Below are 27819 nucleotides of genomic sequence, written 5' to 3' on the forward strand. Positions count from 1 at the left end.
TAGTTTGGAAAATCAGTTCCCTAAAAGGTTCACCATCACTGCTCTAAGGGGTATAGGATTATTTTCACCATATTTGATGTTTCAAAAAGGCCGCTCTTGGGCCAAAATTGTGGACCTGCAAAATGTGATGAAATGCACCCCACATCCCTAGTGGACATTTTGGAGAATTTGGCGGCAATTTTTTTAAGTTTAGAAAAATTGTTTTTTACATATGCGAAGCGGGGGGGGGGGGCGCCAAATGTGGTGGAAATGCCCTCCACAACCCACAGAGTGCATTAGAGGATGTTCTCCAAGGCCGAGGTGTCCCTTGAAGTCCTTCTATTCCTAAAAGCAAGGCAGAACCTGAGAGGTGTGATCTAGCCCATAATTGTTAACACTAACTTGGCTTCAATTAGTGGCAAATAAGAGACATCTAAAACACTATTAGACCTGCTTAAATTTGCAAACTGCATGTCATGGTTTTCTTTACTACACCTGTAATGCACTCTTTCTCTTTTCCTACTACCTTGTGCTTAATCAAGCATTACTATCGCTTCCAGTGAGTCACATCATTTCATAATGTATCCAAAGTAGGATAGCCTCATTTTGGCTTCTAATCTCATTTAAAGCTTGATTTGCTCTCAAGCCTAGCCCCAGACATATAAAAGGCTTCAGTTCATTTTCTTATTTTGTTGTATCAAGTTACTCACTAGAATCTTTCCCTGCTGCCTTGTCTCCTACCCTCCTTTTTAAAACAGCGTCTGGATACTTAAATGGGCAATTGTCAAGACAACTGGAAATTTTGGAAATTGTGGGTTCATGAAGGGAATGAAGGTTTCACACTTTATCATCAGTAGCTTCACCAAAGAAAATTCACAGATTTGAGTCACACATGAACATATTTAGCTGACTGACTGGTGACTATACACAGTGCATGGCAGGAATTAATGCATTAATTGAACCTGCCCGAAAGCACAACCTTGAGGTACCATGAGGAGAGGAAACTGTAAACATATTTTTTATTTTGAAATTACATGTTGGCCATTATGTTTCTTAAAGTGTTGAACATGCATGTGCGAAGCATTCCTACATTTTAAAAAAAATCAATTTGCTCCCCCTTAATCTCTCTCACATGCAGCTATATACAATCTTTAAACAACATACTTACACAATATTTCTAAACAAATTGATTCCTTGCTCTGCAATAGCTGCTTAGAAACCCCTTGGCTTAGATCTATGACCTTTGTTACAAGAAATGGAAATCAAAGATATTTTATCTTAGCTTTTCTTTGTAGTTCCAGTGTCTGGAAATATATAATGAACATTTTGGGTACTTGTTCTGATTGCAATTATTACAATTCAAGGTTGAAGAAGCACTTCACCTCAAGACAAGAGTGAGTAGCAATTCTGTTTCTATTATCCTGTTAAGCTGTTAACAAATTCTTGCCTGACAGATATGCAGACACACAGAATTGCTCAAGTACCAGTAAAGAGTGGGAAGCTGAAACTGGATATCAAACCAAATCTAGGAGCATCATTTGCCCCCTGAACTAAACACCCAGGCTCAAGCATACGCTAAGAAAGCTCTACTGTATATGCCAGCAGCTGTTGCCATTAAACTGCTTCTGCAAGGAAGAAGATTTATTGCATACCCTCCAACATTTCTCAGATGAAAACTAGGAAATGTGTAGCCAAGCAAGCTCTGAGTGTGGTCAAAATAGCAAAAGTTATTTATGAGAAATAACACACAAGCTAGAAGAGGCTGCATTTCCCAGCAGACTGAGGATGTTTTGGCCTCAACCTGCTGAGAAATGCAAGATTCCTTCCTCTCTTCTCCTTTCCCCTCGCCACCCATAAATTAGTTGAGTGCAGACTACTTTTTGCAGAAATTTAAGTAAGCAGATGGAAGTTGGGAGGAAGAGAGAAAAACTGGAACATTTTAAAAGTAACTGAAGAAGTGTGACAGCAGATATCAGTCAAGATGGTCCTTGCCAAATCAGTCCCATGGGTTCAGACTCCTCAGACACTTCTTCTGGAGCTTTGGACAGTCCACTGCTTTGTTAGTTCTGATTTTCTTAGGGAGTGAAAACAAATCTGTCTGAGGGTGTTTTTGGAAAACAGATATAGAACTGGACTGCCATTAATAAAGTTGGATTATCTACTTCCTGGTTTTTCATCTGGCTTTCAGCCAGCTGAAAAGGGAGAAGGACAAACCTTCCAGGAAGTGTGGCTTTACATCTAAGATGTTATTTCACCCATTTTATTTTTAAAAGGTGCACATTTCCAGAGTCTTTGAGGGACTTGGGGACCACATGTGGCCCAAAGCCTTCCCACTTCCCCACCCCACTCTTCCACCTTGCTATACGAGAACCACAGGTTGTTAAGCTGGGCAGTGTCCAAGACAGACAGCAGAAATATGAGAAAAGAGTATTTTTCTGTATTACCCCAAAAGTGTGGGATAGAGCCACATCAGCCAACAAAACTTACAGATCCTGCATCAGCAGCACAATGAGAAGAATAAAGGTTTTGTACAAATTTTCTAAGTGGTTAAATGTGTTTACAGTATATCCATCTCATCCTCCTACACATTTGTACAGCAGGTAGCATGAAGCAGTTCAGTCTAAGGTTGAAATGTACTTTTCAGAGCTGTCATATTAGGCTAAATAAAGGAATTAACAAGCCAGAAAATCAGTCTCAAAAGCTTCTCTTTTGCTATCAGTTCCTTGCTGCTGAGATAGCTTTCATCCTTTTCTTTATTCATGTTGTGTTTTTTAAAACACAGAAATATTATACAAATCCATCCTCCACTTTTCTTGAATCTCCTATTTATTTTGCTTTAATCTTACCAGCAGTGACAACTTAAGATGACAGCAGGCAGCACAGTATGACTTTCACAAGAAAGCATAAAAGAACATTCTGTCATTTGCCACCACAGAACTCAAGAGTTCTCCCCTGCCCAGAGGAACCACCCTTTCTACAAAATAGTTATTATTAATTTCAAATCATGGCTTTCCTTAAACAGTAGTCCAGCAAATCCATCTTGGCACTACTTTTCTATAATGGTGAAACAGTGTGCTCCAGTGAAATAAAAAGCTATGTTGACAGTAGCACTGCTGCTGGTAGGGTGTTTCAAGTCAGGCTTTTGCTGAGGAGCCAAGCAACATGTGCCAAACAGCTGCTGGGTGGCAGCAGCAACAGTGGCAGGGTTACACTGGCAGAATATCTCTCAGAGGTAAAGGCAGTGACACCACAGCTAACTCTAAAGGTCCTTGCACTGTGCAGAAGAAAGCAATGGAGCCTTTTACCATGAAAACCCTAGGATAAAACAATCCAAAATGAAACAATAGGTTTCAAGATGAGATTCCCGGATTAGAAGGCACTCAGTAACAACCTTGACAGTCTCTCATTTATAGGGTTCTTATCAAAGCTGACTTGATGGCAATAACAATAACCCATGCAAAAAGGCATTCCATTTCACAAAAGGATAAAAGTGTATGCTAAACATATAACAAAGTGAAGAGGGAAGGACCTATAGAAGTACTATTACAAATTGTGTTTAGAAAGAATGAACATTTTTAAAACAATTAGTTTATTTCTCTAGCTTTCTGGTCACAAAATACTCAAAACTAGTTACTTTATTCAACAGTTTAATAATAATTATTATTATTATTATTATTATTATTATTATTATTATTATTATTATTTGTATACCGCCCTCTGGCAAACCCCCCCTTATTCAAATGAATACTGTAGATTAAAATATGGGACATGTACCTAGGCAAATTTATCTATGTTAAGAACTAGAAGGGTTGGAGGTAACTCAGGGCCTTCTAAATGTTTTGGGGCTGCAATTTCAAGAGGTCCTAGCCAGCATATTCAAAAGTGAAGAATGATGGGAGCTGCAGTGCAACAAGCTATTATCCCCCAGCTGTAAACTAAACCATAATACAGTCGGCCCTTCTTATACACGGATTTTTTTATACACGGATTTAAGCATACACGGTTTGAAAATGTTCCAAAAAAGTATAAATTTACTTTGATTTTCCATTTTTATAAGGGACACCATTGTGCTATGTCATTATATGTAATGGGACTTGAGCATACACAGATTTTGTTATACACGGGAGATCTTGGAACCAAACCCCAGCGTATAACAAGGGTCCACTGTAATTTATTATGTTGGACATCTATGGCATACAGCCAGTCAGAACAAAATTGGGGGGGGGGGGATCCCACCCTTTAAATTAGTTTTCCTTCCAATTAATCTAGAATGAGGAGTCGAAGGCTTTCATGGCCGGAATCCATAGTTTTTTGTGGGGTTTTCGGGCTATGTGGTCATGTTCTAGAAGAGTTTTCTTCCTGACGTTCCGCCAGCATCTGTGACTGGCATCTTCAGAGAATTCTTGCCTGGAAAAGACTTGGGTATATATATACTGTGTCACCCTGGGAAAAGAGGAGTGATTTCCATGTATTCTCTGAAGATGCCAGCCACAGATGCTGCCAAAACGTCAGGAAGAAAGCTCTTCTAGAACATGGCCACATAGCTCGAAAACTCCACAAAAAAAATCAGTTTTATTCACCATAAATGAAAAGAAATATGCACCACCAAATATTAAGTCCAGCTCCTTAAGTGTGTGAACCCTACTCATGTGATGCTGCTAGTTTCCTTCCATTATGCTGCCTCTGACAAGCAAAATAATCCCCATCCAGATAATCATTCCAGAAATCCTTATGATCTTTTGGCACAATGTGCATTCTTCAGAAATAGCAGGTTTTACCCTTTATCCTAGAAAAGTCTTAGAAAAATGAGGTAAGAGTATTCACTAAAACCATATACTGAATAATGTAAAATGAGCATTGCACACACTTTTCATTTTCCTTTCAAAAAGGAGTACTGTTTCCAAATATATGCTAAAGGGCCAAACTAAACTAGCTACATCAGACTAAGCTGTGAATAACTACAGGAATAGGAAATGTGGAGATGTACACCAGCCGAATCCAGCACACAGTGATTCTCATTAGATTGCAGCAGTCTTTCTCCTTAATTTTCTAACAGATGGCTAACTGCATTTTGGCTTTTCCCACTTGCCCCAATGTTCTGCAAACTGTCTCTCATGTACATTTAATTCCATGCTTGCTTCATAAAACAGAGGGCTAGATTTGAAAAGGAGGGAGGGACTTTGAAAATGTTTTAGTATCTCTTGTTTAATACAAGCCTCTTCGTGGAAGCCATTCTAATTTTAACTGAAGCAGCAACTTTGTACAATATATATGCAGTTCAGAAAAGTAGCCCATAACTGCTGATAAAGGATAGCAGCACCACTGTAGGATACAAAGCACACAACAGCCTGATTCCTTTTGCTAGTCCTGACTAAAGTTGACCCATTGTGTTTGCACAGTGAAAAAAGAAAAGCACAGGTGCTTCAGTCACTGCCTTCCAACACTGAGTAAATACATTGATTCCCCTTCCCTCATACAGTGGCACAAACTAGTAATCCACTAGTGAGAAGAGATGGACAAAGCAGTCAGTTTCTGATCTGTGTCACTTCCACATATGTTTATTCACAGGTCCACTCCAAACCAGGTCTTTTTTTCCCCTCACACTCCAAAATTATCTTTAAATGATCCACTTTTAGCTATTCCACCTTAGAAAGAACTATAATCACAATCAGGCCTTTCAGCATTCCTGAGAATCTTACACTGAGATCTGAAAATGCTTGTTCTCCTGGTTCACTGAATATATAGGTGTGGAGGAAGTAATGTATTCTATATTGTACTGAGACCTCAAAGTCCAAGTGCCCACAGCATTTTGATAAGCAGACAAAATAATTCCAACTCCAGTCAGTCATTCTTAGTCTCTCTATATATCAGCACAGAATGACCTGCATCACTTTTTACCACTTTCTCTCCATTGATTTAAACCTCAGCAACATAAATTGCAGTACTTGGATCTATGCCCAAATTTATTCCAACAAATCTAACTGGTAGTTTTTTGGTGGGTTTTTCGGGCTATGTGACCATGTTCTAGCAGAGTTTCTTCTTGACGTTTCGCTAGCATCTGTGGCTGGCATCTTCAGTCCTTCGTTGTGATGCAAATGGATGTTAAATTTCCTGGACTCTTGAGAATCTCCCAGTTGCCAGAAGGAGGAGGTGTCAGCCTGAAAGATATGCCCCTCCATACCATCTTAACTAAAAAAAAGAGACAGCAAAATGCAAGCATAAGGCTTACATCTTCAATTTTTTTCCCTCCTGTTTGGTTTGTAACACCTTGCTTGACGAAGAAGCCAATGAAGCTTTGAAAACTTGCAACATATATATTGTGCATTTTGGTTTCCCAATAAAGATATCACTGTCTGGTGGATTTTTGACTGGATTTGCTATCTGGCTAATATGGCTACCCCTTGGTGTGTGTGTGTGTTTTTTTCTATTTACAATCAGCGCACCATTTGTATTGAATTTTATATCTTTATTCATTTTGATCCATTAATACTTGTACAGAAGAAACAAATGTACCAAATTTGCTACATTTCTATACATTTCTATACAATAAACCATTTATGTAGCCAGTCTGATGTTCTTGTCTTTATTACATCCTGTCTTCCTGACTTTTAATGCTACTGTTTCTACAAATAAAACTGCAATCTTGTTAATAAGTATATGCAACCTCTAAAACCCTTGCCTCTGAAACAAATCCCTCTGAAGTTTACCAATACCTTATATAAAATAAATGAAAAAAAACAGAGTGGATCTAAATTGCTTTCTCCCTGGATTGCATAAAAATATCGTATTCTCCATATGTTCTACAAATCCAAAAAAACCTTGTGTTAATTTAAATTATTTACTTTTCCTGGTTTCCTATTTCCTTGCTTCCTTTATATAGCAATATATAAATATATATGTATACTTAAGATTTCTTTGTGTAGTTAACTAACTTTTTCCACCAGGTTATCTTCAAGACCCCATCTGTTTTTCAGAAACAACATTAACTGTCCCCATTCTTTTTCCAAGTTTTCTTTCCTCTTATCCTCTAGCTTACATGATAATAAATCCAGTTGCCTAATCTCATACAGTTTGCGTAGCCATTCTTCTATTTGTAATTTATGACTCTCTTTCCAATGCTTAGCAATAATCAGTCTAGCCATGGTAATCATATACAGTACAACATAATTTTCCATATTCTTTTTTCTTCTTCCTGGTTCAAAAAAGAGGTCATGTTCAATAAATAAATCTCCGGTCTTTTTTTGTATTTTACTCCAAAAACCTGTTGTATAATCTCATGCACGCCATTCCAAAATAATCTCACCTTTTCACATTTCCACCACATGTGGATCAGTGTTCCCTTTTGATTTTTGCAATTCCAACATACATCATTTTTGAGTTTTAACATCTTTTTCAGCCTAGCCGGTGTATAGTACCATCTGGTACTGATCTTTATCAAATTTTCCTTCAAATCTAAGCATCTGGTGAAGGCATTTGTTTTCTTCCATGAATTTACCCACGCTTCCAATGGGATTTCCCTTCCCAGATCTTTTGCCCAGTCGATCATAAATTGCTTCACTGGTTCCCTCTCTAATTCTCTCTCCCTTAATAGATTATAATACTTCGTAATTTTCTTATCCTCATTTTCCAGCAGTAATTTATCTAATTCCATTATATTTGTTTCAATTCCAACAGTCCTTACATCTTCTTTAAATCTTCTAGATATCTGTAAATAACTGTACCAATTTAAATCTTTACCTTCTTTCAATAATTCTTCTCTCGATTTGATACAAATCTCCTGTCTTTTTTATTTCTTTATTAAATCTGAATATCTTAACCAACTTTTCTGTCTATCCCAACTATATGCAAACGCCTCCTGAGTTGACACCCATCCCGGTATTTTAAAATAAAATTTTTGTTTAATTTTACTCCACGTTTCAATTAATGCCCTCCGTATCGGATTATTATAAAAATCCTGATGTATTTTGTCTTTTTTATACCACATGTAACCGTGCCAACCGAACCGCAAGTTGGCACCTTCCAAATTTAAAGTTTTCTTATCACTTAATCTAACCCAATCCTCCAACCATGTCATGTTACATGCTAGTCTATATAGCTTAATGTCCGGCATTGCACAGCCTCCATTTTCCTTTTTCTCCTTTAATTATGTCCATTTAATTCTTGCTTTCCCCCCTTTCCAAATAAATTTTTTAAATTCTTTATTCCATTGTTCTAATATATCATTATTAATTATAATTGGCAAATTTGCAAATAAAAATAAAAGTTTAGGCAAAACGGACATCTTTATAACATTTATCCTACCCAATATGGATAAATTTAATTTTGACCATCTTCCCAAATCCTTTTTTATATTATTCCAAGTGATCTTATAATTGTTGTCATATAAGTTCATGTTATTATTTGAAATGTTTATTCCCAGATATTTTATTTTACACTGTATCTCACATCCTGTTTTCCCCTTCAAAATTTCTTTTTCACCCCCATTCATATTCTTGGTTATTATTATCGATTTCCCTTTATTTATTTTAAAACCGGACAGCTTTCCAAATAAATTTAGTTCTGCCATCAAAGTTTCAATACTTTCCAATGGATTTTCCAAAATTAGAACTAAATCATCTGCATAAGCTTGGACTTTAAGCTCTTCCCCTTTTATTCTTATTCCTTTAATTTTTGAGTTCCGTCTTATATTATTTAGTAAGTATTCTAAAATTAATATAAACAATAATGGGGATAAAGGACACCCCTGCCTAGTAACTCTTTTTATACTGAATTCCCTTGTCCGCTCCCCATTAATTATCAGCTGCCCGGTTTGGTTTTTATATATTTCTTCCACAATCAGCGCACCATTTGTATGGGACAAGATGGGGAATGTTTTTCACACTTCCCTGAGGAAAAAATGTCTCTTTCTATAAGGGACAGTGGGTTAGCTGGATGTAATATGATCCATCACTAATGAGACACATTAAGAAAAAGTGAGCTCTCATTACCCTTTAGAGATAATTGGAATGGAAATGGCCATTAGCAGAAAGGATCATTTCCTCTTGACATTGGTAATTAAGTAAAATCTATTTCTCATTAATAACAAATAAGGCACAGATGCTGTTATTTTTGTATGGCAGGAGTGAAAATGAAAGACATTTTTTCCTGCACATAGGGAGCATGAAAACTGTCTGTCTTTTCTGCAGTATCCCTAACCAAGTGCTACGGCTTTATTGTTCTGGAAGTATTTCACTTTTTTAGCTTGTCCATCATTCTGTTTGCCCTTATGAAATATTCTGCAGAAAAATTATCTTCCTGTGACATTGTCTTTTAGTACAACAGCTCGCATGAACAACAGAATACAGATTCAAAACTTTGTTCAATGAATAATTCCTCATCTATTGTTTTTTATATTTGCTCTAAACTGCATGTGCATGCAGAAACACATGTACATACACACTCTCTTTTTTTTCACATGTCCAGGTGAATAAAGAGTTGATTGCACACTTGATCATGGTTTGACTATGACCCCACTGATTAAACTTTCCAATCAAAGGCAATTTGCAGTGCATTGCACATTTTGCTAAAGCTGGAGAGCCACTGTTTCCTTCCCATGCTGAAAATATAAGGGGAACTTGACCCAACCCTGAGCCCAGAGAGTTCACTACTTGCCTCTGCCCCCCTGGCCACACATTTTTCAATGAAAATGGACTCCCTCCCCAAAGCTCCAAGACTGAATATATGAGCTAGCTGAATGTGGAGAGGTTATTGTGTCTACCGGTGAATTCAGTAAGCTAGAGCTGCAAATCTAGTGAATCTCCTTTTGCCTTCTTATTACTCCCAGATACATGCCAATTACTGCATTCTTCCTTTTCCTTGTTGTGTTGTCCTATACTCTAATTATTTGCCAGATCAACAGTGCAACATGGAGTGAGGAATCTCCTGCAGCCAATCTGGGTAACAAACAAAAAAATTCAGCTCGGATCATTACAATGCCAACTTCTGCTTGTATTATGTCCCAGTTCCTACTCTCAAGCCCATGCTTGCTGATTTATTAGTTATTAGCTACATTAGCAGCTTCCCTCCAGGATGTAATACCATTGTTAGCAATTTATTTTTTTACCTTTTGCAAACTGGACAAGGGTTTGAAGGGCCGGTAATTTTGACACTTACTTATCAACTCATTCCTGCATATGCTAAGACACAATCAAAATCCCTTTCAGACACGCACATATACATTCAGAAACATTGGTTAATTCAGTATTGTCTACACATTGACAGGTAGAGGCTCTTCAAGCCGCAGGTAAGAATTTTTCCTAGCTCCACTAGGAGACACCAAGGATTGAACCTTGGACCTTTGTATGCAAAGCATGCATACTACCATTGAGTTATGACTCACATTCACACACCTCAATGACAGAGCAAACAAGGCTATAAGTGGGAGTATACAGTATAATAATAGAAAGTCTCTGCCAAAACATCTGCTATGGTCATATATCATGTAGGCATGTGTTAACCAGACCTTTACTGTATCACAACTTGTGCTGTACAAAATAATAGAGGTGTATAATACACTCATAGCAGGGTTTCCTAGGAGTGAAACACAGTGACGAGACATGGGTTATTTACAGTAAATAAATTAGCACAATGTTAGACTGAAAATATAATTTTAAGATTTTCTTTCACCCCTTATTTAGGGTATCACCCTAGTACCAGTTAAAGACAGCATCACAAACAAGTATGGTTGAAACCATTTATCCCGCCAATTTCATTTGGCCCCAATGGTTAGTCAACTCAAACTTTGGCTATTTATCTTTCAAAAGCCTGCAGTCATCTACATAATTGTATCAAAATGGCCTCTTTTCTGCTTGCAAACTCTAAAAAGCAAAAATAAATAAATATCAGTAAGAGAAGCAAAATTTCTCAGGAATATTTTCTGGTATTTAATCGTCAAATGCAAGGATAAATAATTATAGTAGTTTTCTCCCAGATGCAAGAATAAACAAATATTTCTTCACAGTGTTCATCCCATATTCAAACACCCCAGAAGCACAGGACTTATTCTATGGAGAGAGAAAAATATATATGGTGGGGGGTGCACACATATACACACACAACCAGTTTTGCACACGTGAAACCCACATTTTTTTCTTTGCAGAATCGTTCCTCAGCAACATTTTGGAACCTTGAAACACAAGGAGAAAATTGCATGAAATTCACAATGGTCTATTCCTCTTCCTGACAGCTTTCTAAGCTGTCAGAAGACCAATTTTTCAAACTGGAAATGAATAACTGCAAATATCCTTTCTATTCCTACGCAGGAGGAGCTTGATCAGTTCTTGGATAGGGGACCCACAGAACTCCATAGAAATAGCCCTGGTTTTTCTAAGTGTAGAATACACATAATTTACTGGTATCCAGTCCCTCTAATAACACTAACCATGCCCCACTGACTATTCTGGTAGTCCTCTGTTATTCATTAATTTATGTACTAAGTGTTGTTAACAATTCCTGTCTTTCGCAAAAGTGCTCTTATTCCTTCACCACAAAAGCTTAACATATTTTTTACAAGTTCAACAAAATTCTTACATAGAAAAGGGTTTTTTAAACACAAAATTCAGCCATTTATGATAATATATTTCAAGTGCTGGTGATTCCACTATGAGTTCCAATTGTATAAAATACTGCACAAAACAAATTCTCAGGAGATGAAAAAGCTTTTCTTGAAAACAGCTTTCTGTTTAAAAGCATTCTTCCAAAAAAGAAGTATTTGGCTTTTTGCCATTTTTTATGTTAACAGAAAGGAAAGATGATTAAAGATGTAAGCAAATCTCAGATCTGGGGGAAAAAAAGATCGCTAAATGTTTCTTCATGCATTTATCACTGTGAATTTGAAAGTCTTCTCTCTGGCCAGTGCCTGCTGTGGGACTGAGGTCATGAATCTAAACACTTGTGACCTCTGTTGGTTCTATAGTCAGGCATTTATCTTGGACTAAGTGAAATTTATGTCCCTCTGTTAGGCAAAGGCAGAGAGCTGCCCTTCGAGCCCCACCACTGGGTCAGCCGTCAGTTCATAAACCTAATGGATATATTTTGTAAACTGCTAGAATAGCTTACATTGAGCTCTAGTCTTCCTTAGTAAGAGACTGTGCATTACCTGCTATCCATACTGAGGTCACTGTAAGTACTAAATTGTTGGAAAATATCTTTCCAGAGCTATGGAGGTGAAAAATCACTTTGTTGGAATACAGCTGACAGAATGCTCCAGCTGGCATAGCTAGCAGGTAAGCTAGCTAAGAGATTCTGCAGTTCCAAAAGTTACTTTTTAAATCAATGCTTTGTCTATAATTTTTTCTTTTTTTATTTCTAACACAAGCATGGCTAAGCATCAGCAGAAATGTGACATTGCATGAACCAATCAAAGTAAAGGACACACAGGTCAAATGTAGGGTTGCCATAACCCGGTTGCAACCGGGTTTTTCCCGGTTTTGGCGGCACCTGCCCGGTCATGGCATGGGTGCAGCCAAAAACCGGGAAAACCTGGGCAACCCTGGGGCCTCGCTGCCCTCCTCCTTCTCCCCCGCGCATGGTCGTGCTGAGGAAAAGGAGGGCAGCTAGGCCTGAGGCGGAGGAGGCTTCAGGGAGGCGGCGCCTCTTGGGCGCAGCCACGCCAACCTCCCCGCCTCCCTGCAGCCTCCTCCCTCCTTCCTGGCCTCCGCGGGGGCCAGGAACGAGGCGAGGCCGTGGCGCTCGCCGGCGGGCTCCTCACCTCCTTCCTGGCCTCCGCGGGGGCCAGGAACGAGGCGAGGCCGCGACGCTCGCCGGGGGGCTCCTCGCCTCCTTTCTGGTCCCTGCGGGGGCCAGGAACAAGGTGAGGCCCCGATCCTGGCCTCCAATCACGGCGGGGCCCAGGCGGGGAAGGAAAGCCTCCTTAAGTGGAGGCTTTCCCTCACCGCTTGGCCTCTGCTCCCCGCCGCGATCATGAGGTAAAATGTAGGACATAATTTTCAAATGTAGGACACATTTTGTGTGTCCTACATTTGAAAATTTTGTCCTACATTTTCCCGGTTTGGAGGTCCAGCGCTATGGCAACCCTAGTCAAATGACCAACAGCAGTTGTTTCAGTGGTCCATCTTCAGAGAATGCTTTCAACTGTGACATTTTCCACAAGCAACCCCTATGGGATGGAGAAAATACTGGACCATAACCAAGAATGGACATACAAGCCCAGCAAGTTTCAACACTGCCCTGAATACTCCAGCCTTGCTGTTGTACAGAGAATGAGAAGATTTGTGTCGGTAGGCAAGCTGTCTATCCTCCAAAGAAGCTTATCTTTCACTAAAAATCCTCATAGAGGGAACCTCCGAGAAGCTTTGTGAAGTTTCTAAAATGTTATCTGAAAATCATCAGCCTTAATTAATTCCTGTTGCAACACTGATAATAGGGGTATATATACTATAAGCCAGGCTTTGCTCTTAATGAAAACCACCTCATACAGAATAGATCAATGTGCAATCAGTAGAGACACATCACCTTATTCATTGGGATGGGCAACTCACAAACCCTGAAGAGGTCTCCTAGTGACTGTGGAACTGGTTTTCCCCATCTGAAAATGGAGTGTAATTTGGGGTATGCCAAATACAGGTTTTCATATGATGCTGTCAGTGGGCTCAACTCTTCTTTGCTGCTGTTGGCATTGTTTTGTTACAAGCTTTTCCCTGTGGACCCAACTGGCAATACTTTGCAGAGAGAGAGAGAGAGAAGGACAAATTGTGCAGAAGTTTCACTGCTAACTAACTTGGAAACAAGAGGTAAAAAGGGAGGAACAGCAAAAAGTAAGATATTCACCCACCAATATGTAATATTAATGGGTCACCTTCAATAATAGTCAAGTAGTCAAATATTAATTTGTAATAAATAGCATTCCAAAATATGTATATTTCAGGAATGGAAAATGTCTACCCTAAGGACTGGAGTGCAGCTTTGGTGTGGCTTCTGGACTCTTAGGACGCATGCATCATTCAAACACCATACCTCCACTGTGACTCGAAGCAGCTTTATTTTGGCTGTCTGTAACAGGCCATTGATGGAACATGGATGAGCATTTACAGGAATCTTTTGCTTTTCTTTCCCAGCGCTGTGTGGAAGGTCAGGCAGAATGGAAGAAGGTTGAGAATGTGGATCAGTGCCTGGATTTTACAACAGGTGCAGAACATAACATTGTAAGTCTTGCTTGTTCAGGATGACCCATCAGCCACAACAGTTTTCATTCCTGTAGCAAGACCATACACCTTAATTCACTTCTATCACCTAGTGGGTTCCCTACTAGATTAAGCAGAGCCTTTCTTTCTGTATATTACCCAAGTAGTCATTTGGTCTGAAAGACCATGTATTGTCAATGTGGGTAAGAAATATAATGCCATGAACATACATTGCCAGTGATTTGCAAATATACAAAGGTAACACTGCCATCTAAGGAATGAAAGAAGCTGCCCTTTCCAAAGCCAGATTGGGAGGAGAGGGAGGGAGGGAGGAGAGGGAGGGAGGGAGGGAGGGACAATGGGACAAGTCCTCCCTTCCTCCTTTCATCCTTCCTTCCTTACCTCCTTCCTCCCTGTGCGAGGCGTCTGTCCTGGGCTTAGTTTGGGGGCAGAGGTTGGAACCCCATTGGCTGCAGGGAGCCAGTACAGGGTCTTGGGGCTTGGAGCTTCTGCCCCCAACCCTCTTCGCTGGTGGCTCCCTCCGGCCAATGGGGCTGAGGACAGAGGCCTCGGACAGGGGAAGAAGGAGGTAAAGGAGGAGAAAGGAAGGACTTGTCCCATTGTCCTCAATGAAGGCACAGCTCATGCACGTGTTGCCATTGGGGACAGTACGGGCTTGCCATCTGCGAATGATTGAAACCGCAAATGACAAGTCCGTGGATACTGAGGGATAGCTGTATTTATTTCTGTGCAGAAAATGACATTTTCTAAGCCAATCGACCATGTTCCAATTATAATCCCCCAATTACAGCATTTAATGTGCAACAATTAGTATTTCTGTATGTAAATATTATTTTCCATGCAGAAAATACTGTTTCCTATGCCAAATATGGAGATTTTGGGGCAAAACAACCATATGTGAATTTTGGACAAAATAAGGCCTGATTCTAGTTAGTCCAAAATTATTCTCATCAGGGTTTCTCGACATACAAAAACATTTTAAAACCAATAATCAATTTTTTAAAATATTTTCCTGTCGTTATATTTAAGGTATTTCTTTAAATCTCTTGACCCACCAGGTTCCATGAGGTGATCTACAAAGCCCTGGAGGCAATGTACAGGTGATTTTCTAAATATGCACATATGAAAAGAGTCACTAAAAAGAGTCTATCAGAATTGAAATCATATATGTACATCCTACTATAAACCTGACTATTACCTACTTTGTGACTCTGTATTTTTTCTTCACGGCCTTTTAAACTTGAAATATGACTGCTTTTAGGAGCCCTGGTGGCGCAGTGGTTAAATGCCTGTACTGCAGCCATTCACTCAAAACCACAAGGTTGTGAGTTCAAGACCAGCAAAAGGGCCCAAGCTCGACTCAGGCTTGCATCCTTCCGAGGTCGCGTCAAGGCGACCCAGGATGTGGGGCAATTGCTTACTTGCAATGAGCACTTGCTGTTCACCGCTATGGTCGTGGAATGCGGTATAAATAAAACAATATTTATTTATTATGTTACACTGTTAGCCAAATTGTAGATTGCCAGTAAATACATCCTGCCCACCTAAGTAATCCACTGAATACAGCCAAGCCTGTTTTACAACAATGCCTGAATCTGGACAAGAGTCATGCAGCCCTCTGATGTACTGACTACAGTCCTATAATCCTTATCAGCATTTAATAATAATAATAATAATATATAATAATAATAATAAATTGTTCATTTTATTACCGCTTTTCTACGATCAAGCGGTGTACAGAAATCATAAAAACAGACAATAAAAACAATAAGAAAACCACATCTTAAAATAACTAATTAAAACGAATGTAAATGCAACAAAAATTTAAAAACATCCAATATACTATAAAATCAATTAAAGGTGATGGATTCTGAGAAATGCAATCCCACAACCTCTATAAGGCCACATGATTCCCATCTATGGTCCAAATCTAATTCTTGGGTCCAACTGGATAGATCCACTGAATCATGAAATTTCATAGAAAGGACTTACCACATTTACTGACTAACAATTGCTAGCTCCATATATGCAAGAATCTGCTTAATTATGATGACCAAAATGAGCTTTCTTGATCTTAAATCCAATTCTAATTTTAATAGTTGATTAAGCAGATTTCAGAGCATTGAACCTTCGGTTTGATTACTATTGCAAAGCAATCAGCACAAAGAACAAGTCTGACTACCTTGCTATAATCATTTGCAGTTCCCACTTGAGGCTTTCCACCAATCATAATGGGCTATCCTGATTCTCATAAATGAACCTCCATTCAGAAATAAACTGAATAGAAATAAGTATTTCTGGTGGCCAACCCCTCCACCTTAAACAATGTTCACTAGGACAAAAAGCCCTCAGTAGATTCAAAGTTAGAGACTGGACCTTGACGTACCCAAATGTCAACTGTGCCCCTTCATTGTGATGTGATTCTTATCACAATGGAGTAATCATCACATTTCCAGCTAATTAGAGTAGTATTTCAAATAATGGCTTTAATACCCAATACTGTGTATTAAGTGTTCTCTCAAATTGTCTATAAGACATGTGTTTTGACTTTAAGACAGAGGCTTGAATAGCTATAGATAGAATAAAGACCAACATTAGGAAGCCTGTCAGTGATCATTTTAAATTCCCTGAGTACACACTCATAGTCAGATCGCCATTCTACAGATCAGTACAGGACAAATGGAACATGACACCATGGGAACACCAGCCTGCTTGCATAACCTCACTTTAGCAAACACTACACATTTTAGGGGCTTTTTGGATGAAGACATAGGGCTCCCCTTTGGACTAAAAAATCATGAGTTCTCAAGATATAGCTCCTTGGGTTTTGTCAAGTTTTGCCAAGTGTGTTGCCTCCAACAGGTCACTTGTTCCATCCTTTTGGGAGGATATTTTCAGAGATTTCTTGGATCTGCAGCTTAGAGCTATTCAAAATGTTGTTGGATGTGTGTTGTAAACAGGATAGGTTTTGTTGAGTTGCCTTATGATTTGAATAATTGTTTTAATTAGAATTATAGAATCATAGAATCTTAGAGTTGGAGGGGACCTTATAGGCCAACAACTCCAACCCCGTGAATGCAGGAACTAAAGTACTTCTGAATCATGGTCATCCAACCTCTGTTTACAGACCTCCAAAGAAGGTGAGTCCACCACTACTGTCACCTTAAGATTCCTCTGGCTCACTCTGATTCCCCTCGACAACCAGAGAAAAGGGGCCACAACATGAGATCTGGGAACCCCACTCCCAAATTTTCTAGATATTCCAGAAGATTCAGGACAGACACAAGGTTAATGGCAACTACATAACCCCAGCTCAAATTAAGCTGGGGAAAAGGGATGATCCTTCATATGCTGGATCAGGAAGAGAGTTTTGTGTGTGTGTGTGTGTGTGTTGTGTGTCTTCAAGTCATTTCCAGCTAATGGAGACCCTAAGGTGAACCTATCACAGGTTTGTTGTTTTTTTTTTTGGCAAGTTTTTTCAAAGGGGGGTTGCCATTGCCATCCTTTGAGGCTGAGAGACTGTGACTTGCTCAAGTTCACCCCCACCTTAAAGCCTGACCTGTCCACAAAGTTTTTCTACACATCAAGTTCAAAGTAGTGGCAGATTCAACAACAATAAAAAATGATGTTTGTTGGCCCTGGATCATTACAGAAATCACCAAGCAAACATGGCAAACTAACAAGACTTCCCACAAATTACAAAGCAGCTGTTCAGCAAGACTTGAGGCTCCATTGCTCCCAGTATAGTAGCAACTGAGGATTTACATGCTTATTTACATTTATGCAAATCCAACATTAATCACTTCCTAGGCACCAAATACTGTTTTTCCCACAAGTCGACCAAATAAAATTGCTGCCTTAACAAGCAGGCCCACAAAACAAAAGAGACAGATGGTAACCCCGTCACACCTCTGATTATTTTTACCAGATAGATTACAAGAGATTTCTAGGGGGAAGCAAAGATTAAAGAGAGGAAAAATCCACCTGCTCCAGTGTTTCAAAGCATTGTTAATCACCTCAAGCTTTGGGGCAAGGAAGAGAGAGGAAAAAATCCAGATTACTGCTTATAAAAACTAGAATGTGATCTAAATGATGTAAAAACCAGTTGGGCAAAATAATTCAAGTAATTACTGAACTTCAAGGAATAAACAAAAGTCATTTCCATGAGGTGTGCAAGATTGTCCTCTTGCTTATAATTACAAAGATTAACACACTTTGCTGTTTCAAGATTTTTCTGACTTATCATTTTCCCTTTGGCCAAAGAGGTCAGGGGAAAGACTTCTAATAACAACTGAGCAGATGAACAAAAAAGCACTAAAGACTTCATACAGAGAAAGCAGATGCCATGAGATTTAAAAAAGCTCTTGAGCAATCTAAGTCTTAACATTGTTAGCCTTCAGTGACATTCTAAAATTTTCATAAATTAAAGTTGCCAGCTTGAATTCCTAGCCCTAAATCCAACTGTTAGTTCCAGCTAGAGTTGATCCATTTCACCAATGGGAACTTGGTAAATCAAGACTTATAGAAGTTCCTATATCTAATTTCCTATTTCTGTTTTAGCTAGAACAAACAATTAGATTTTGGTCTTTAATTCTGACAATTGAAGGAGACCTGGAGACAGAGATGGCTTAGAGTTTTGGAAGTGGATCTGAAAGAGGGAGCTCAGCAGTTTCTAGGGCTGCCAAGTGGAATATGGGATGAGACTCCAGTAGTTTTACTTATTAGTAAATTCTGTATCAGGAAGAGGGCCATAAAGTTACAGTAAGGCATGAAGAACTGCCCAGTTTACCTAAAGCCGTAATCTAATAGAAAACATGATCTTATTTCATGTTTTTTTGGATAACACACATATCAGGCCAAATCTTTCTAATCAGTCAACTACCGTATTTCATGTTTATTTTTGAAATCTAGCTGATTGTGGGGATCAAATGCATTCACAGAGGTTGAGAGATTGTGACTTGCCCAAGATCATTCACTGGGTTTCCATGGCTGAGTGGGGGATTCAAATCCTGGTCTCCAGCTATAGTCCAACACTCAAACCACCACATCATACTAATTCAAGGCTTACAGTACTCAATATTTTTCTGTCAGTAGCAATGGAGCTGTGGCAAGATTAAGTGGGCCTTAATATCCTGAAGAAACCAGTTTTTTTCTTATCTTTGAAGCTAAGCAGGGTCAGCCCTGGTGAGTACTTGGATCAGAGACTGCTAAGGCATACCAGGTACTGTAGGCTATCTTTCAGACAAAGGCAATTGAAACTACCTCTGAATATGCCTTGCCTAAAAGAAACCCTGTGAAACTCATGGGGTTTCCATAAGCCAACAGGTGACTTGAAGGCACATATGCATGCTATAAATGAGAATCCTTTCTGAATTTACTTTTCTCAGTTTGTGTTTTGATTTCATTGGTACTCCTGAAATCTGTTTTGCCATCCTTCCCTCTACTATTTCCAGACTCTCATCTCAACTAAATCATAGGATGGAACCCCATTAGCACTTGCTCAGTCAGCTTTCTCCTTGTCATTTATTTTTATTTGTTTAAAGGCGCACATTAATGCCACTTGCCAAAGAAAGAACGTTTCCCAGCTCCATGCCCCTAATACATTCATGCCACACAGTTTTAAAAACTAATGAGCTTATGTGCTCCTGTGACCATTCTTGGAAGACTTATTCCCATTTGTATTATTCAGGGCATTGGGAAATCCCCCCCCCCCCGCCCCATGTCTGTTGCTAAAGTTATGTATTCTGCAGGATCTCGTTTCTTTCCATTTTCTTGCTTCTTTCTTACCTAGTAAAAATGATCATGTAGTACAGTACTTGGAATATCTTGCACTCTATCTGCCTTGCCAGAAACTATTCAAGTGTCACATATACATTGTAGTGCATTTTTCCTCTCAGTCCTTTTTCAGTCATGTCAAAATCTGTTGCTAATGAACTACTTACTCCTAAAGCCATCAGGCACCACCCTTTATCTTTCAGATTCTAAATGTTTCTTTCCTCAAGTAAAGGCAAAGAGGAGGCAGCACTTCTTATATTATTATTATTATTATTATTATTATTATTATTATTATTATTGGCAATTCCAGGGCTTGGGCAATTACTTTTAAAAGTAACTCACTAGAGTTGCCAAATAAGAATTATTGACTGTTAAAGTTTTATTAAAAATGTTGTTACTTCCCCATTATTAAAAGTAACAAAAATACAGTAATTACCATTTAGTTAAAGAAATGCAATGCAATACACATTTAAGTAGTGATGGTGCGTGTGCGCGCGCACACACACACACACACAATAATTATGCAAGTAGTGAAAACAGTTACAATTAAAGCACAGAGGTGTGAAGTTATTCTTTATGACTTTATAATTGTAATACCACTCAGTTATGCCTTAGCCATTACTAGAGGGAAGTAATTACAAATATCATCATTTGTAACAATTGTCTTTCCTGGTTATTGTGCTAGGGGAAAATGCATTGCCCAACAAATCATCTTATTCCCAATTGCTCAGCATCAAGGCAAAACACAAGAGCTGGAAGCTGCTCTGTTCAAATGCACATTAGCTGTTAAAATGAATTATGAATCTTATGATATCTTCCATCTATTTTCTCATAAGCCTGATTTTTAAATAATAGATTGCTTTGAGCATATTGACAACCCTAGCTGTCTATGGCACATTATGTTGCCTTATATATGTGTACCCTTAGTGATGAGTAGGAGTTCTGCTGTCAAAACAGATTCAGTCCACCCACTCTTCCATACAAAAAAGGGGGGAATGACAGAGAGTACTTGTATAAAGCAAAGACATGTGTTACATAAGGATAAAATAAGGATAGTGTTATCCCCCCAGTTGAAAGTATATTTGTTAATTAAATTTTCCCTACATTTACTCTGAGATAATTCACTATATGTTGCTCTTATATTATACTTCTATTGCATGGAATACTTTACCGTGGCTGATTTTGATGTTATTTCCCCTTATTTTTCATTTTAAAGAGCTTTAAATATCGTATATTTACTGGAAGAGTAAGCAAAAGTGACTTGAGCTTGCAACCAGATGACAACTGGTGCATTTGACAGCCAGCTTTATGCAAATAGGAGATTGGTTACATTTGTCCAAGGCAGCACAGGTTCTCATTCAGAAATGCAGCTCACTGCATGATCATTCACTATACATTTGCCCCCTCCTTTTTTACAGGGATCCGTTTCAAACCCCCTCGCAAAAATGGAGTTTCACCTAGATTCAAGCCCCATTGGTGTGCCCTATTCATTCTCCCTCCATTTGTCCCTCGCACATATGCGAGGGATGCGGGTCTGAAGACCATGAAAATGAAGGGAGCACTATATATCAACAACCATCCTAGTTTAGGTTGTTTTTGAACCATCCCCCCCCCAAGGAAATATAAGACCAACTTAGCCTCCTTTGGTTAGAGATCCTCTGCCCCACTCCAAAAGTAATCTTCAACTCCAGTGACTAGTTGTCTTCTGCACAGCAGAAGACAAACACACTTGGGCCATATCAATTAATAAGAAGACTAAAAGCCAGAGATTGGAGACCTTCAGTTTTTGGACTACAACCCAGAGAATTTCCCAACCAGTAGGGTTGAGTGTATAGGTTTTTATGATAAGCTACTAGAAGATGCCATGAGTATCATTTGATAGCAAGAGAATTCTAAATTAACTGATTAGTGAATTCTGAATGAGTTATGAAAATGGGATGTGTTGAAAAAGCAGGATCCTCCTCCAACTCCTTAGATAAACTCAGGGCCAGGAAGCATGCTGCACATATAGGTAAAGTCATGTGGATGCAGTGCCAGAGGAGTGCTATGATTCCATGTGCCGTGTGGAGTGTCCCGCCACCATGGGGGTGGAGTCAGGGCATGCATTGTATGGACACCACAACCTGACTCCGACTCGAAGCAGCTTTATTTTAGCCTGTCTGTATGGGGCCTTAGTACATTATTATAATTTGCTTTTAATTTATTTGTATCTGTTGTACATTATTTTGGAGTTCTTGATGGGCTGAGAGATGATATGTAAGTATTTTAAATACATAAATACTAAATTGAAAGTCAGACCCTCAAATATATGGTTTTATATATAATTATTATTTTAAAGTATTTTAACCCTCATTTGATCATCTCTCACAATAGCCATTTTTCATATGCTCTTCAGTGCTCCTTTTTTTTTTAGAGAGAGAGAGACTGGAAAAATAGGCCAGGAAAAGAATAGCTTCATCACCTGCACATACATACGCAGGAATGTTACATAAATGTGTCCTGTTAAGAAGGTGAACCAAAAGGCAGGATTTTAAACATGCTGTGAGATTTTACAAAACAACAACTGAAGATCGGAGAGAGAAAGGCAGGAGACTGATTCGCCTCAACACAGGCAGGGCATAGTTTTTTGTGGGTTTTTTGGGCTATGTAGCCATTTCTGTAAGAGTTTATTCCTGACATTTCGCTGGCATCTGTGGCTGGCATCCAGGTGGCTGGGGAAACGTCAGGAATAAACCATTATAGAACATGGCCACATAGCCCAAAAAATCCACAAAAAACTATGGATGTTGGCCATGAAAGACTTCTACTTCACAGGCAAGGCAGCTCAGATGCTCAGATAGCCACAGGATAAAGCAGAACCATGAAGCATGGATGGATCAAGACTCTGGTGACCACAGGGGAAAGAGAACAGGGCTCTTCTAACTTTAATAGTCGTATTGACAGGGGAATTTCAGCAGGAACTTCCTACACACAATTATTAAAGGAGCCCAATCTTCTTTTGTGTGTGGTCACCTGCCTCTTCTTTTGCTTCTGCCTAAAAGATTGAAGTTTACTGTTGCCTGGAAGATAAGTGAACATTGCAAACCACCAACTATGGAAACCCATACAACTGAAGAATCCTTGAACATGCAAAGCTACATTATACAAAATCAGTATTCTTCATCCTGACTGGTAGTGTTTCTATAAGGAGAGAGATTTCCTGGACCTTCTCCATTTTAACTCGCAATGCCATAGAGTGAAGTGAGGGTTTTCAAAATGCAAAATCTGTCCTGCTCCTAAGCTATGCCCACTCACTTTTGAAATTGAACTTGAAATCAGTGACAGCACAACTATGCCTGGAATCCAGTGGATATTATGTGAACTGAATTTATCAATGTCTGCTGTTAAGCAGGTGCAGCCAACATATGGATTAACCAAATATACATCAAATTAAAATATACATTTAAGTCTTCAGCAACCATAACAGTCACCGGAAAATTAGCATCAATTAAAACCATTGGTTCTTTCCCCTTTCAATGTTTTTCTACTCCTATCATTAATTTTCACAAGTCTTAGCAGCAGTAACCATAGACCATGAGATCTGGCTATTCAAGCTCTGTTCCACTTGCCAACAGCTTGGAGAAACAGGTCTCTTACCATCTGAAGACAAATTTATTTAACAGCAAATAAAAATGATAAAACCTCCAGAAGAGGGGTGTTGACGCATAAATCTCAACCCCAGTTTTCTAGCATCTTTTGCTATTAATTGCTGAAACTTTACATCCTTTTCAAAGTACTTCAGGGTAGTACTGGCCTTCAAAGCACTAGCCTTGAAAGCCGCAGATGGGTGTAGAAAGGTTCCAACATTTCTGCCCAACTGTTTCATTTCAGAAAGATGCTAAGTTCAGCAGCCATGTCAGCCAGACCTCAAAACCTTGAGCTTCACTGAATGCCAGACAAAAAAAACAAATTGCTTGTTATGGCTGTGTGGATAACCAGTTATTAAGAAACACAACGAACTGCTTGGAAAAGGGCAAGGGGATCAACCTCAGAACCTCAGGACTGTCTGAAGAATTCTTAAAAGGAGAAAACTCAATAGGTGACGTGGTTGGCTTGCTAAATTGTTTGTTTGCTTGCCTGCAAAATATCTATGGATAGAAAGGATGTGTGAGGCAGGATCAATGGAGAGTGGTCTTTGCAAGACTCTGGTAATATGTTATGTCTGAAAGCCTCTTCACTTTCTAAAACTGACGTGAATAGAAACAACAGAAAATCTAGCTTAGAGGAAGGGACTGTGTGGCTTATCAGACAGCATACATCAGGCCTAGCCAACATAGCCAGTGTTGAGGGATGATGGAAGTTTGGAAGCCTACCTATTCCACAGCCTTCAATATCCCTACTCCTTTCCCAGCACAGGGCTGAGAGTGAACAGTATCTGAACCCACCCAAAACATTCCATGAACTTTAAAAGGAGGAAAGAAAAGATGAGAAAATGAAAAAGAAATGTCGCAGCAACTTTAAGACTAACTGGATTTTATTTTTGTGTGAGCTTTTGTGGCTATAAACCCACTTTTGGGATGCAGTACCAAGTATACTGCATCCAAAGAAATGGGTTTTTATTCATAAATGCACATGTAAAAATAAATAAATAAATAAACATTTTTAAAAACAATTAGTTTTAAAAGTGTTGCAACATTTCTTTTTTCCTCCGTCTTCTTTTCTCCATTTCATGCTGTGGGAAACTAACACGGCTACTTCTTTGAAAACTATCTCAGTGAATATGGAAAGAGATCTTGTAGCACCTTTGCGAATAACAAAGAGAAAGAAGTTGGTCGCATGAGCTTTTATAGCCTACTGTACTACCTCAGATGCATGTGGAAATTGGCTGCGAAAGCTAGTGCTATCAAGATCTTTCATTCAGTTAGCCTCAATGGTGCTAAAAGATCTCTTGCATTACTGATTTTACAGACTAACACAGCTATATCTTTGAGTTCTATCTCAGTGAACCTTATGGTTGAGCAGGAGTTGAATCTAGAAGCATTTTCACACTATTTCACACTATGCAGTTAGAGCAATACAAGTCAAGTTTAACTGTCTTGGCAATATCATAGGGAATCCTGGGATTTGCAGTTTAGGGAGAAGCACTTAGAATTCTCAGCCAGAGAGTGGCAGTGCTAAACTACAAACCCCAGGATTTCATAGGATGCAGCCATGGCAGTTAGTGAAATCGAAGATCTATAACTATTTAGTATGAAAGAACTCATAGTTTCATCTTGCTTTTTGCTTCTCAGGGTGCAACTGCCATGGATCAATCCTACAGGAACCTAGGATTTAGAGTTTTGTCAGGGAGAGAAGGCTAAAGACCTTGTCAAACTACAAATCCCAGTGGTGTCAAACTGCATTATTTCTACAGTGGAGATGCACCCTCGGTCACGCCAAAGCGTTTGGAAGGACTCAGTAGCTTATTTCCATATAAAGAGATCAAAATATAGAAGCCAAACATCTCAAAACATCTTTAGGGTTTCCCCAAATCAAAGTAACAAGAAGATCCCTTTAACAAAAAAAAAGCAAAACACGGTCCTAATAAGTAAAATGTCAACATAAATAACAAAAACGAAAGCTTCCATTCCATTCGTTTAAGAATAGAAGTAACCAAGGTAAAATAAGAATGCTGTAGTTTTCTCCAGAATATAAAGGGCAAAAAAATAAGTAGATTTCCTTAGGGATGATATTCTAAAAACAGCATTACCACAAAAAGACAGCATCTGAACATCATAGAATCATAGAATCGTTGAGTTGGAAGAGACCGCAAGGGCCATCCAATCCAACCCCTGCCATGCAGGAACTCCCAGTCAAAGCATCCCCGACAGATGGCCATCCAGCCTCTGTTTAAAGACCTCTAAGGAAGGAGACTCCACTACACTCTGAGGGAGTTTGTTCCACTGTCAAACAGCCCTTACTGTCGGGAAGGTCTTCCGAATGTTGAGGTGGAATCTCTTTTCCTGGAGCTTGCATCCATTGTTCTGGGTCCTATTCTCTGGAGCAACAGAAAACAAGCTTGTTCCCTCAATATGACATCCCTTCAAATGTTTAAACAGGGCTATCATATCACCTCTTAACCTTCTCTTCTCCAGGCTAAACATTCCCAGTTCCCTAAGTCATTCCTCATAGGACATGGTTTCCAGACCCTTCACCATTTGGACATGCTCCAATTTCTCTTGAATTGTGGTGCCCAGAACTAGACATAGTATTCCAGGTGGGGCCTGACCAGAGCAGAATAGAGTGGCACTATTACTTCTCTTGATCTAGACACTATACTTTTATTGATGCAGACTAAAATCGCATTGGCCTTTTTAGCTGCTGCATCACACTGTGGACTCATGTTCAACTTGTGGTCTACTTGGACTCCCAGATCCCTTTCACACGTAGTTTCATTCATCCTATATCTGTGCATTTTGTTTTTCCGCCCTTACATTTCTCTGTGTTGAATTTCATTTTGTTAGCTTTGGCCCAGCTTTCTAGCCTTTTCAGGTGGATCATGCAGCAAAACCTTCCAGATATTTTCAGTGAAGATGAAAATTTAACACATTGTCTTATATCAGGCCACGTTAAAAGGCATAGCCTTATCTCAGACAACTAAAAACAGCTAACCAGGAAGGAAAGGATCCACACACTGAGCCTGGAATCTTCTTCATGCAAAAGTATTCTACTACTGAGATGTGGGTTTGTGCTGTTCTTAAAAGAAAGCCATTGAGTTCTTCTGTCTGTTGCTCCATCTGTACTGAAACGGGCCAAAGGATAAAAAGAGTCGTAGCCTCATATAGGTAAAGTGACTTAACACAGTGCACACTTTTTGAATGGAACAGTTTACATCCTCAGGTCTATGAAGGAGACTGAGCAGATAGTATGTCATGCGTTTAAGTTATCGGTACATAGGTTTATGGGTTCTTTTACAGCCAATGTGGTGTAGCAATCGATGGAGTAGTGGACTGGGGCCAGGAGATCTGGTTTCAGATTCTGTCAATCATAGCATGGCAGTCGAAGTCTAAGGCAGGAAAATCTCAGCCTAACCCATAATAAAGGATAGAGGATGGAATAAAATGCAGTAAGAGGCTGATGATCATCAGTTCCTGGGAGGATCTGAAGGTAAAGTTTCAATTCAACCACAAAGTACGCAGGCAACCATGACTGCACAATATTTCAGAATGGGGCTGAGTCCCATTCAATGCCAGGTGTTAAATTCTGCATTGCATACAAGCATGTCTAGTGAAGCTCGGAAGAACCCTCAGACAAAGGGTTAAAGCGGGGCCAAAGCGGGTTATCTCTGCAGTGTGGATGCTGTGGCACAGGGCCCAGGTGAGCCCACGACAGGGAGGAGGAGAGTGCCAGGTGGCTGACATCCTCCATTTCAACAGACACACACACACACATGGCCAAGCACCCTCTCACCTCCTGGCACTGAGGCAGCGGCAGCCTGGGCGAAGAGGAAGGAGAAGAAGACGAGGAGGCCAGGGCGCCCACACTCCTCGGGGCCCAGGGGCACCAGCAGCACCACAGCAGTGCCCAGCTGGCAAGGCCACGTCGCCCCCGACCCCAAGGCGCCATCCGGAGCAGGACCAGGGCTTCCCCGGAGTCTTCTCCCTGGATAAGGGAACCCTCTTCCTCCTCTCTTTTTTTTTCTCTTCTCCTCTTCCTCTCTTTTTCTTCCTCTCTTCTCTTCTTCTTCTTCCTCCCCTCCTCCTCTTTTTCCTCTCTTCCTCTTCCTTTCCTTTCCTCTCCTTCCTCTCCTCTACCTCCTTCCTTCTCTTCCGCTTCTTTTCCTCCTTTTCTTCTCCCCTCTTCCTCCCTCCTTCTCCTCCTCCTCCTCCTTTCCTTCTTTTCCTCC

At 39.6% G+C, this 27819-nt stretch overlaps 1 protein-coding gene across 1 annotated transcript in view; it reads right to left on the reverse strand.

Annotated features, from left to right (window-relative positions):
- The window catches only part of ELAPOR2 (endosome-lysosome associated apoptosis and autophagy regulator family member 2), a 102197-nt gene extending 74486 nt beyond the window's left edge, over positions 1 to 27711 (reverse strand). The window contains exon 1 of the mRNA XM_042469516.1: positions 27384 to 27711. Coding sequence (XP_042325450.1) covers positions 27384 to 27539 — 156 coding nt within the window. The 5' untranslated portion in view covers positions 27540 to 27711. The remainder of the gene's footprint in view (positions 1 to 27383) is intronic.
- Positions 27712 to 27819: the final 108 nt, after the last annotated feature.

The sequence above is a fragment of the Sceloporus undulatus genome, chromosome 5, assembly GCF_019175285.1.
Source record: "Sceloporus undulatus isolate JIND9_A2432 ecotype Alabama chromosome 5, SceUnd_v1.1, whole genome shotgun sequence".
In the NCBI taxonomy this organism is placed as follows: domain Eukaryota; kingdom Metazoa; phylum Chordata; class Lepidosauria; order Squamata; family Phrynosomatidae; genus Sceloporus; species Sceloporus undulatus.